The sequence below is a fragment of the Vulpes lagopus genome, chromosome 1 (genome assembly GCF_018345385.1).
Source record: "Vulpes lagopus strain Blue_001 chromosome 1, ASM1834538v1, whole genome shotgun sequence".
Taxonomy (NCBI): Eukaryota; Metazoa; Chordata; class Mammalia; order Carnivora; family Canidae; genus Vulpes; species Vulpes lagopus.
The window spans coordinates 74,944,152-74,957,445 of NC_054824.1; the positions used below are offsets into that span (position 1 = coordinate 74,944,152).

Consider the following 13,294-nt stretch of genomic DNA (forward strand, 5'->3'; position numbering starts at 1 on the left):
AGCTGATAGTATAACTTGTTTAACTGAAGAAAGGTAATGTAATATTAAAGAAATACCCACTGCTGAGTAAGAAAATGACTAGTAGAAAAATAGGTAAAAAATTTTGACTCTATATAAAATGAAACCTGAAAGTTAATATATTTTTGAAAGGATATTGAACCTTATTAGTGGTTAAGGAAACACCAAATCACAGTGAGGTAGACTTCCATACTCACCCTGTTGGAAAAATTAAGCTATCTAGAAGTATTCAATGTTGTAGATGATAAAGGAGCATTTACGTGTTCGGCGGGAATGTAAAAGGTTGATATTCTAGGACTCTACACCTACTTTAGCTGTAGATGGCAGAGAAACCCCAGAAGATATGTACAGGCATGTTCCCAACAGTGCTATTCATAATAGTAAAGAGTGGAAGCGACCAGCTGTCCAAAAGTAGAACCAAATACTATCCCAGCCGTCCAAATGAATCTAGCTGAGGACAGCATGCATGAATCATGAAAATGGGTGAAGAAAAAGTGTTGTAGAATACATGTAGTATGATTCTGTATATGTAAAAGTCAAAATCATGCAGTTGAAGCAACACATGTTTAGGTATACAAATGTATGGTAAAACTTTTTAAAGTAAGAAATAGAAAACTCAGGATAGTGATTGTCTGAGCTGGGTGACAAAGAGGAAGCCCCCCCCCCCCCGCAAAAAAAGAGGAAGCCCCATAAGGGATTTTAAAATCAATGATCCTTCCCCCACCTTTAAACCAGGTGGTAAGTATACGTGGGTGGTTGTTTTTTATTTTTATATTTTTAAAGATTTTTTTTATTTATACTTGAGAGACACAGAGAGAGAGGCAGAGGGAGAGCAGACTCCATGCACGGGGCCCGATGTGGGACTCGATCCTAGGTCTCCAGGATCACGCCCTGGGCCGAAGGCAGGTGCCCAGCCGCTGAGCCACCCAGGCATCCCTGAGCATCCAAGTCTTAATTTGACTCAGATCATGATCTCAGGGTTGTGGGATCAAGCCACATGTCCAACACTTTGGGCTCTGTGCTGGGCATGGAACTTGCTTGCGTTCTGTCTCTCCCTCTGCCCTTCTCACCTACACGGATGTGTGCATATGTTCTCTCTATGTGTATTTGGATTTTTTACAGTTTGTTAAATATATTCTCTCATTACCAGTCCTTTCATTCCATTCCATTCCATTCCATTCCATTCCATTCATTTATTTATTTATTTATTTATTTATTTATTTATTTATTTATTTATTTATTTATATTTCACACAGAGAAGCAGAGACACACAGGCAGAGGGGGAAGCAGGCTCTCCACAGGGAGCCTGATGTGGGACTCGATCCCAGGACCCCGGAGTCACGACCTGAGCCTAAAGCAGCTGCTCAACTACTGAGCTACCCAGGCATCCCTCCCATTTTCTTATAGCATTTTTCACCATATTACAAGTTTCATGTTTTCAGTGGCATATAGCTTATTAATGGTGCTTAGAAGTTTAGAGATAGGCTCTTATGCTGATGTCTTGATATATCTCTATTTCTCCAGGCAGACAGTTGGTACAAAATGTGTATCTAACAAAATCTCTATACCATAGTGGTAAAGAATCTAATCGTGAACTCTTTCCCAATGGTAGATATTAAAAATATAGTAAACAGCCAGATCTGACATTAAAAAGAAACTAACAACAACAACAAATTAAAAAGAAACTAACATCTTCTCTTGATTTAAAATGTCATTTCCATGACTTTTGGAAAGACTTTATAATCTTGTTTTGATGCTTATCTACCTTTTGAATTTTTTTTTTTAGAATTAAACTTTTTTTTTTTTTTTTAGAATTAAATGTTTAGATTTGACTTTTCCTTTTCTTTTGTTTTCCATAAAATTTCAAAATTCAACCTTTTAAGTTTTGCTCTGGAATTAGGCCAAATTTCCTGAGACCGAGAGTTGAAATACACTCTTTCTGATCAATCATCCAAGCAGCAGACCAGGCAACCTTCATGTAAATAGCTAATCTGGTTTAATATATTGGTTACATGCTACTTGTCTGTCAAAGCATTCAAACTTTGGTAAACTTTTTTTTTTTTTTGTAAGGTATTTGTCACCTAAACCTCAGTTTGGGTCAGCATCACAGTCTGAAGTTGTACAAGAAAGCAGGGAAAACTCCGTGTCTAAGGTATGTGGGTGCTAAATATGTTCTTAGTTTTTACTAATTTTTACTAGATTTACTAATGCTAGAGATTGAATACTTGTCATTTCGTAACTTTTGGGGTTTTTTTTGTTTTTGTTTTTGTTTTTTTTAGTAATATATGGAATACCCTTTCTGAGTCATATTTGGCTCACCTAGACTAGGAATCAACAAACTTCTTCTCTTTGTGGCCATATGGTCTCTGTCACAACTGTTACGCTGTTTTCCTGTGAAAGGATTCGTAGACAAATTGGCTTCTCTTTGATCAAGTAAAACTATGAAAGGAAGCAGGCTGAATTTGGTTCATGGGTCATGGTTTTGTGGATCCCTGCCCTAGGCGTTCAAACTCGCAAAATCAAATAGGCTACCCCTGGTACCAGCTTCACTTTATGTGAAAATTACAGGATGAGAAACAAAGCATGCTAGTAGGGTAGCATCAGGCATATCAGTGCAGCAAGAGTCTTCACAGTAGAGCTCCTGAGTCAGTCACCGCCTAGAAATGAAACAATGTGGAGTGTGGTAACCATTCTGGCTTAGAGGCCCTATGCCGCATAAGAGTTATTGTAACAAGCCATGGGTGTACCTTCCAGGGGTCCTGGTAAGGAACACATCAAGTCAAAAGAGTTATAAGTCACAGAAGTCCCTAGATTTGGTTTCCCATTGGGTGCTTATAGATCACTCATTTATGGTTCTGCTAGTATAAATGTAATTCATTTTTTAAGGTCATTTTTACCATAAGCTATGTGGCCTAGTAACACAGGTGACATTTCATCTTTATCAAGTTTCCAGGAAAATAGAACTAGGAAATGTGAGCTGACACCAAGGTTGATTTCTTACAGAGAAGTTTTATTAACCCTTTACTAAGAGGTTCCTAGATTTTTAAAAACTCTGCTAGGTAGTTTAAAACCTATCATTTAATTGACATTTACCATATGCCAGATAATGTATGTATTATTTCCTTCAATCTCACAAGCACCAATTCTATAAGGTAGGTATTCATTCTTATGCCCATTTTACAGTTAAGAATTAACTAAGGCACATGCAGATAAGAGACTTGCACACAGTCCCTTAAAAAGAGATGATGGAAGATTCAAATCCAGATGGTCTGGCTCATACTAGAACTGAGAATGAACAAGGCATTGTAGGGTGGGGTATTTGTCCTACTGTGGTGTTCATATTCACAGCAAAGCTAGGTGGGCAAACTGGAATTTATCCAGTCCAAACTGGACTGACTCACAAGAAATGCTATAAGGAAAGAAAAAAAAAAAAAAAGAAATGCTATAAGGAAGGAATGATAAATGCAAGGAAATAGGTAAAATAACATATTTAAGGTCTCTAACAACAAGGAGTAATTTTTGTTCTGAGGCAAATTTTCACCAAAGCCTTTCTTAACTTTCTTAAGGCTTTTCTAGGATGAAAACTAATAATAGGTCTTTACTTAACCTAAGACCTATTAAGTGAAAAGAAAAATACACAGGCCAGAGCCAGGGTTTTTTTTTTTTCTTAGCTTTTTTTTTTTTTTTTTTTTAATTTTTTTAAAGCAAGGATTCTTAACCTAAGGTCTAGATCTGTGGTTAGAATCCAGAGAGTACATATGAACTTAAATGGAGGAAGAGGTTTATTTTTACTTTCACCTAACCTCTCCTTTAATTATGAATGTATGTATCATTCTTGTACAGGGGCCATGCTTATCTTCTCTGTATCGCTCTAGTTTTAGTGTATGTGCTGCCAAAGCAAGCACGAATGTAGGTATCAAATCATAATACTGTTAAATAAAGCTGTGCCTTTGATCATCAGTGGAAAGCAGTTGTTTTGTTTTGTTTTTAAAAATTTTTATTTATTAATGAGAGGCACACAGAGAGAGGCCGAGACACAGGGAGAGGGAGAAGCAGACTCCCTGTGGGAAGCCTGGTACAGGACTTGATCCTAGGACTCCGGGATCACAACCTGAGCCAAAGGCAGACACTTAACCGCTGAGCCACCCAGGCATTGGGAATCACAGATTTTTATCACATTAGTTTGTGGCAGGTCTCTTCAAATATCGTTGGTACTCCTCCCTACTTCAGTATTACAAGTTATTAGACTTGTCCCACTATATCTTATTATTCAATGTATTAATAGATGCATATTACAACATAAATAACATTTTTTTTTTTTTTAGATCTTATTTGGGTTTTTTTTTTTTTTTTTTTTTTTTAATTTTTATTTATTTATGATAGTCACAGAGAGAGAGAGAGAGAGAGGCAGAGACACAGGCGGAGGGAGAAGCAGGCTCCATGCACCGGGAGCCCGATGTGGGATTCGATCCCGGGTCTCCAAGATCGCGCTCTGGGCCAAAGGCAGGCGCCAAACCGCTGCGCCACCCAGGGATCCCAACATTTTATTTTTTAAAGATTTTATTTATTTATTTATTCATGAGAGACTCAGGTAGAGGGAGAAGCAGGCTCCATGCAGGAAGCCCAGTGTGCGACCCGATCCTGGGACTCCAGGATCACACCCTGGGCCAAAGGCAGGCGCTAAACCACTGAGCCACCCAGGCATCCCCAGAAATAACATATTAATAAATTATTCCCGGGGATCCCTGAGTGGCTCAGTGGTTTAGCACCTGCCTTCAGGGCCAGGGCATGACCTGGAGTCCCAGGATGGAATCCCACATCAGGCTCCCTGCATGGAGCCTGCTTGTGTGCGTGTACGCGCACGCGCTTGCGTGTATGTATCTGTCTCATGAATAAAATCTTTAAAAAAAATAAAAAATTATTCCCTTTGTAATCCTACATATTTATTTTTATATCTTAAAATATTCAGAAGAGGTCTGTAAGTTTCACCAAAATGCTGAAAAGTGGAGGGTGCATGGCACAAAAAGGAGTTTAAAAACCTCTGGGCTGGGAAATCCCTGGGTGGCTCAGAGGTGTAGTGCCTGCCTTTAGCCCAGGGTGTAATGCCCCGCATCCCGGGATCGAGTCCCACATGGGGCTCCCTGTGTGGAGCCTGCTTCTCCCTCTGCCCGTGTCTCTGTGCCTCTCTCTCTCTCTCTCTCTCTCTCTCTCTCTGTGTGTGTGTGTGTGTGTGTGTCTCATGAATAAATAATAAAATCTTTAAAAAAAAAAAAAACTCTGGGCTAGGGGAAGTTTATAAGGTGAAAGAGAGAGGTCAGGTCCTGGTGCCAGCTTCGTTGCCATACATAGAATCCAGTTTGTGGGCTTTAACCTATAGGTTTCCGTGGGAGTGAAAAGGAAGGAATTCCTTAATCTAAGTTGGCACACAGAATAAAAATACTATTAAGAATTAGTATTAGTTATTAGTAGTGATGCTGACTATAGTGAAAAGTCAGCTAGAGTATCACTGTAATTTGACCTCTGTATTATGACTTGCTGTTTTTCCCATGGTTCATGCAGTTTCTTTGTTTTCTATAGGAAACTGATAGTAGTGTTGTAAAGAGCCCTACACAGCAAGATACAGAAATTGAGGAAGATATGCCAACACTTTCTCCACAAATACGCGTTGAAATGCAAGAACAGGGTGAAAAGTCTTTAGAGTCACCTATGCCTCAGTTACGTGCCAATGGTAGAGAATGGTGCCTTGAAGGAAAAGTCCAAATGAGTACAACCAATCATGATAAAGAGTTACATGTCCTAAATCATGAGGGACCTGAAGCCAGAGTTCCTTGCTCTGGAGAAGCTGCAGTTAAGCCTTATGGCAAAACAGAGAGTGGGTGCACTATATCAGGTATGACACAAATAATTGGAAGTAATACAGTTGAGACAGAAAATGAAGAGTCTTGCCTACCTATCAGTAAAGATATTTCCAAAAGAAAAAAACAGGAATCTTTATCTGAAGCAGCAAGGGATCCATGCGTTTCTGCAAAAAGAAGAAAAAAGTTCCCCAAAGCTTCTTCAGACCAAGAGGAAACAGAAATCAACTTCACCCAAAAACTGATCGATTTGGAATGCTTACTTTTTGAGAGACATAAACAAGAAGAACAGGACAGGTTATTAGCGTTACAGCTTCAGAAAGAAGTAGATAAAGAACAAATGAAGCCAAACCGGCAAAAAGGATCCCCAGATGAGTATCAGTTACGTCCTACATCTTCACCTCCAGCCAAATTGCTAAATGGACAGAGGAAGAATTCCAAAACTAGGAACTTCAAAAGACAGACTGATATAGAGCATTCAAAATCTCAGAGAGGCTCCAAAAATAAAAATTGGCAGGCATCTTTCAAGATCCAGTTGAAACATTCAGTTAATGGAAGAAAGATGCCAAATTCTTCTAGAGATAATTGTAATGTATCTAAAAGTGCTCATTCCCTACAGCCTAGTAAGTCACAGAAAAGTATTTTTCAGATGTTCCAGAGGTATACAAAGTAATTCATGGGGAAGAGGGAGTATTTTATAATCTAGTAAAGCTGGATTATGAAGCTCTCTTCTTTATCATAGAATCTTTATAATTGTTAAACTCATTGTCTATAAAGGACTGTGTGATTACAAGGGAGGAATATAAATATATTTCTGCCAAACTCAGTAGTAAGCAGGAGTCCCAATCCTTTCCTTTTTTAATAACTGTGATGTACTAAGTTTGACAATCCTTACGGATATAAAAATGCCTTGGTGAACTCCCAAGAAATCTTCAAGTGCCATTCTGTTTCCAAAAAATGCATGTTTTATGACCTTTGCTTCCCTTTTGTCCTAACTAGTAGTAATCAAAGCAAGATCATAGTGTACCGAGTAGTTAAGAATCCAGGCAGGGTAATTTTTCTTGCTACTTTCTCATATATTTGCAGAGCACTTGAAATGCATCCTGCATGACACTAAAATAATCTAGTTTTCATCTCCACTTTAATTATTATAGTTGTTATAGCATTTTCTTTTATATAAAATGGTTTATGATCAGTGTGAAATCAGAAAATTCAGAGTTTCCTGGAAAATTAGGAATTAGTTGACAGGAAACTAGGCTCTTAATGCGAAAGGAGTTAGGAGTTGAGGTGCACCAAATTGACAATTTGGAAGCATTGGAACTGACTGCATGATAAGAAACTGGGTCCAGGACAGGGGAGCAGGTAAAGTTTGGTAGAGGGTTCTCCATCCTCCTTTCTTTGCTAAATGACATGGAAAACGTTTGGGTTTTATAGCTTTTCACACCATAGTAACTGGTGTCAAAATCAAAATCAATTGCTAAATTGCATGAAATTTGGGGATTTGACATTTCTGTTAATCTGCTATTCCAGGAAAAAAAAAATTGTGACTTTACTGTAGGAGAGTTAAATACATCTTTTGTTGTAGGACCTGAAATATAACCATGTGTTTATTTCCTTATATTATCATTTGTATAGATACTTTTATATGTGTTTATGTACAGAAAAACAAAGTCTGATGCTTGGGTTTTGCCGTCTTACCCCTGAAAGTTAAATCAGAAGGCAGTGATTTCATTTAGTGAAATGTAACTTAGAGACTATTAATCTTTTTTTCATTAATATGAACAACTTTAGGCAAATAGCGGTTTTAACAGCATTTCTGCTGATCTCTAGTTATCCATCCTTTTAAGGTAAAAATAAAATGTCCTAGAGCTAATTCTAGCTTAAATTTGTCAATATTTCTGTACATTATTAAGATTTTTTTCCCTCCAAATTTTGTAACTGAAATTCTGTTAGTGTTTGCGTACTTAATGGCATCTATTTTAATATTGATTTGGTAATTATGGGTAGAATTCTAATGCTAATTTAAAGTTTAATTTGCCCTTTCTCAAAAAAAAGGTGATTGCCCTTTGAATAATGATTGAAATCTAGTCAGAAACTAACCAAATTTGTCCAAAATACAATAAAATCTGTCGTCTCATCAAACCAGTATTATTCTCAGAGCGATTTCACTTTACATTTTAGAGTAGACGCTGTTGGAACTCCTCAACAATTGTATAATTACAATTTCCTGGAATAGTCCTTGACCAAAAAGGAGGAAAAAGATAGTGTGACTTACAGAATTTACACATTTAACCACTTAACTTGTCTGTGAAGAAATTTTCCTGACCTCAAGATAAATTTTAATTTCCCTATTAGTTTTTCTGATAGTCTTAGCTTATATGCTTTATTGTTAGAAACTAATAAATGCTTTGTGTTAATCGTTAGTGTATTGCTACTTTTTCCTCTCATTTTTGTGGAGAGAGATGAGAATGTTTAACTTCTCAGGGAGCACTGGAACTGAGCAGAGGTTGAGAATCTGAAAATTAAAATAATAAAAATTAAAATGGCCTACTACATGTATTTTACCACAATTAAAAAATAAAAATTAACTACATGAAAATAAAAAGTTCTGTATAACAAGAACTACTACCATAATGGAAAATTGGGAGACATGACACATGGCAAATGAAGAGTGGGGCGTGGAGATGTAGATGCAATTAATCACAAAGAGCTTGTTTCCTTTAAAGTATCTGCTGATACATTATGAAAATGACTAATAATTCAAAAGGAAAATTAGAAATGTTCTCAAGAAACATAGTTCCCAGGAAAGGAAAAATATGTGAAAAGATGCATAATTATGCGTCACTTTTACTAATGTTTATAAATTTTTCTCTCCTTCAAATTAAAGTAAGCCCCTTTTTTGTTTTGTTTTTGTCTATGTAGGTATGTTTTAATCCTGGCAAGAGTGTGGGGAAACATGGACTGTTGCTTGGTATCAATAGAAAATTTAAAATCCCAATTCCCAATTTGGCAGTTCTATCTCTAGGAATTTCCTAAAACTGTCTTTACATGTGTGTAGAATGACAGGTACAAGACATTTTTTGTATGGCATTGTTTATAATCATAAGCTTAGAAACAATGTTATTGTCACATCACTAGATAAATGGTACAGTGAATGGTACTGTATAGCACTTAACAGTTAAAACAAAACCACTTTACTGATATGCAAAGATAAACACATGTATTTGCAATAAAATGTCTAGAAAGAGAAGGAGTAAATGTTGCCAGCAGGGAGACAAACTGCACAGCTAGAAGATAGGGGTGGAGTAATGACTTTTTACTCAATTTTCTTTTATCCTTTTTGAATTTTCAATCATATTGAATATATTATCTAGTCAAAATTTAATTTTTTAAAGATTTTGTTTATTTATTCACAAGAGACACAGGCAGAGGGAGAAGCAGGCTCCATGTAGGGAGCTCATGTGGGACTCGATCCTGGATCCCAGGATCACGACCTGAGCCGAGGGCAGGCACCCAACCATTGAGCCACCCAGGCATCCCTATATATATTTTTTTAAGTCTTTAAATCAGCACATAATTTATCAGAACACATTGTTTCTGAAACTTATCCTTTTTAAATTTGTTTATTCGTTAGAGACCTAGGCAGAGGGAGAAGCAGGCTCCATGCAGGGAGCCCAATGTGGGACTCGATCCCAGGACTTCAGGATCCCACCCTGGACCGAAAGGAAGGCACCCAACCACTGAGCCACCTGGGCATCCCAAAATTTAAATGTTTTTAAAATGTTGCAAGATAAGAGTGCCTGGATGGCTCAGTTGGTTGAACGACCAACTTTTGATTTTATCTCTGGTTATGATCTTGGGTTCTTGGGATCAAGCTCTGCAACGGGCCCTGCACTCAACAGGGAGTGGGCTTGGGATTTTCCCTCCCTCTGCCCCTATCTCCACCCTCACACTCTCAAATCAATAAATCCTTTTTTTTTTTTTTTTTTAATGTTGCAGGATAGGGACACCTAGCTGGTTCAGTGGAAGAATGTGAGACTTGATCTCGGCATTGAGTTTGAGCTCCACACTAGATTATTAGAGATTACTTAAAAAAAAAAAAAAAAAAAAACCTAAAAAAATATATTGCAAAATAAAAGGAGCTTATTATTCTCAATCTGCACCACTCTAAAGGGCATCTTTTGCCTTTAAATTTTAATCATAATTCAGGAAGGAAGGTTTTTTTCAGTGTGGAAAAAACACAGCATTGTGAGTTGATTTGAATGTATTTAGCTTTAAGGTACTATTTTTATTATTATTTTTTAAATTTTTATTTATTTATGATAGTCACAGAGAAAGAGAGAGGCAGAGACACAGGCAGAGGGAGAAGCAGGCTCCATGCACCGGGAGCCCGATGTGGGATTCGATCCCGGGTCTCCAGGATCGCGCCCTGGGCCAAAGGCAGGCGCCAAACCGCTGCGCCACCCAGGGATCCCTAAGGTACTATTTTTAAATTATTTAAAAAGCAAGATTTATGCTTTCTAGGTAGTATCGCAGCTACATTTCTGGCTAAAAGCAATGAGAAAAGCCTAATAAAAATATAAGATTGCCGACTGAACAGCGCCAGAGAGCTCCTGAAACAATGAAGACTGAAATCGGGGCTAAGATTCTAGAGAAGGGAGTCTATGAAAAATGAACTGATATTTGTGGCCAAAATGTGGTTTTGCTGGTAGTTTTGCCTGTTCTGAATGCAGGCCAAGAGTCAGGGTTGCTGCCAGTGAGCAGCAAGTGGTGCGCTTTGGCCTTCTGATGAATTGGAATGACGATATTGGACGCTTGCGGGTTCATCACACACAAGGCCAATTTTCCCATCAAGATAATGGCAGAGTATTGAAACCGCTCAGGGCAGAGGCTAAAAGGCTGAAAAACTCTGCAAGAGCAGGGAGAGTTGTCATCAGGCTCCCACTGCTGAGGAGACCAAAGCATTCATGACCTACCAGGGGAAGGGAGCCTGCTGAGCTCCAGCACAGGGTTCCGTAAAGTACCTCCCAGGTGCCAAATCTGCATACTGCCTGTTTTCATAAGGCTTGTGGGCTAAGAATGTTAGGGTTGTTTTTGTTTTGTTTTTGTTTTTTGTCTTTTGTCTTTTAAGTAGTCTCCACACCAGTGTGGAGCCCAGCACAGGGCTTGAACTCAGGACCCCGAGATCAAGACCTGAGATCAAGAGCTGGACACTTACCAGACTGAACCACGCATGCACTTCTAGATTGCCTACTTAATTTGGTCTCTGCTTGCATGATCTTAGGTGAACTACTTAACCTTTCATTACTCCCCTCCCCCCCTTTTTAAGATTTTATTGTTTATTTATTCATGAGAGACAGAGAGAAAGGCAGAGGGAGAAGCAGGCTCCATGCAGGGAGCCAGACATGGGACTCAATCCCGGGACTCCAGGATCACGCCCTGGGCTGAAGGCAGACGCTCAACGGCCGAGCCACCCGGGTGCCCCATCACCTCCCTTTCTTACTTTGCAAATGGGAATCAATATCACCAACCCTGTTGCTATCAAGAGGTAAGCACCTGGCACAGGCCTTCATTAAAAAGAACCAAAGTGATGGCTCCTCCCCCTGGCTATTGTCTGCCCCACTGCTCTACCAGTCTCACTTCTGGAAGAGTCTCCCTTCATCCGGTGATTTTTGCGCTCCCACGAGTCTCCAGATGTGCCGTCCAATAAGCTGCAATTATCTGTCTACTGCTGAAGACTCCACTCACCTCTGCCCAATGTGTCTGTAGCCCTATCGCAAGAGACCTCTGCCTGTAAGGGCCCCAGGTCACAAGAGCCCTTCGCCCCAGAGGAAACTAATCCTCAGAAATCCCTAGTGGCTTCTGCAAATCCCTGCTCACAGTTGGAGTGGATAAGGGTGTGAGAAACACTAAAAACTTTGAGACGGAAAAGCTGAGAGTTGAGCAACTACTGTATGTTTACCCATTATTCCTGCATAAAAGTCTTAATAAAAAATTAGGACTAAATTTTGAGTCTGACTCATTTTCCCCCAGAATATCTCGCCTTGTCTTGGCAGGACTTGGAGCAACATGAACCTTGAGTTCCAGCTGAGGGGACTCCTCATTTTACTTACTTTAACCTTTCTCTTCAACTTTGCTTTTGTCGTCCCAGACTGCCACGGTTAGGCTCTGTCCCTGGAGCTAGTTCAATTCAGGAGACTGTCAGCTGGGGACCATACACTGGGTCTCCACTTGTTGTGTCACTCCTCTCCATCTCTTCAGTCCCTCTAAGTTTGCGTGTCTGCTCTTGCTGCAGGTTAGGCTGACTGGCCGCACACTTTCCTGAGTCCCGGGCCGAGGAGGAGAACCGCACCCACTGCTCAGTTTCTACTGGACCGATGTGTAGTGATCAAGGCCCAGTTATAAAAAACCCCGCAATCGGCATTTCAACAGCGGGCATCCAGGGTAGGGAATGGGCTAGGCAGGTGTTGGAGCCAAAGAGAAGGAGCCCCGGAGATAACCCAAAGAGGGCAACTGCGGGAAGTGGCTACTGCCCTCAAAGAGGCAAACAGGAGGAGAGTTTGGGTCACAAAATAGGGCACTTAGGAGGTGGAGGAGGGTGAGCCATGCGGAGTTGGTGTTCGGACCTCTGAGGAAGAGACCTCTTAGATGCTGCTGGTGCTCTGAGGGGTCCAGTGGGTCTAGTCCTAGAAGAGTTGAAGGAATTTGGAAGCTGGAGCCAAGTGCCATTGCTGGGGTAATACCACAGGGATCCCCTTTCTTCCCAGTATTTAGGATAGAGCCCAGGGGCAAGCTCGCTGACGGAGGAGCCGAGTAGAGCCCCGGGAGGCGTCTTGTACGGACCTGCAGAGTTTGGGACAGTGGGCTTGGGGCTGAGAGAAGCGGGGAGAACCACACCAGACCCGGTGCCCCTCATTGGGTTCTGGGACTAAGATGCCTTGAAGTTTCTAAGGCCAAACCATGGGAAGCTCTTACCCTGACAAGATAAAGTGTGGGAAATGCTGAAATACAGATAAGCAGAAGCAGAACTGTGTCAAGGATCTACGGAAGTGACCTTCCCACCTGTTGAGTCTCTGTTGCCCCCCTAACCTCGTCCCCATCTCGATCAGAGTTGATAGTTCAGAAAGTTCCACACCTAAAGGCTCCAGTGTCCTGACTCCCTGCAGGCCTCCCAGGTCCTTGCCTATGGGATGCTGAGAACCCCGCTCTAAGGTTTCCTGTCTGGAAAATTAAGACCTCGGGCATCATCACTAAATCCCCTGAACTCCTTGGAATGTATTTCTGGGTACCTCTCAGAAATAATAGCGTTAGGACACGTGGACAAAATTTAAAGGAGGGCATTTCAGTAATTGAAGTAGATCATCATGAAGTAACTCTCCAGAGTAAACCCAGATTACAAAAAAGTCCGATGACAGAGGAAT

At 40.1% G+C, this 13,294-nt stretch overlaps 1 protein-coding gene and 1 non-coding gene across 2 annotated transcripts in view; one reads left to right on the forward strand and one right to left on the reverse strand.

Moving 5' to 3' along the window:
* RNF168 (ring finger protein 168) overlaps positions 1-8,478 on the forward strand; it is a 35,159-nt gene extending 26,681 nt beyond the window's left edge. The window contains exons 6-7 of the mRNA XM_041769375.1: positions 2,089-2,170; positions 5,596-8,478. Of these exons, the coding sequence (XP_041625309.1) occupies positions 2,089-2,170; positions 5,596-6,546 (1,033 nt within the window). The 3' untranslated portion in view covers positions 6,547-8,478. The remainder of the gene's footprint in view (positions 1-2,088; positions 2,171-5,595) is intronic.
* On the reverse strand, positions 3,817-3,923 carry LOC121474954. Its single transcript, XR_005983589.1, has one exon. It is a non-coding gene; the product is annotated as a U6 spliceosomal RNA (small nuclear RNA).
* Positions 8,479-13,294: the final 4,816 nt, after the last annotated feature.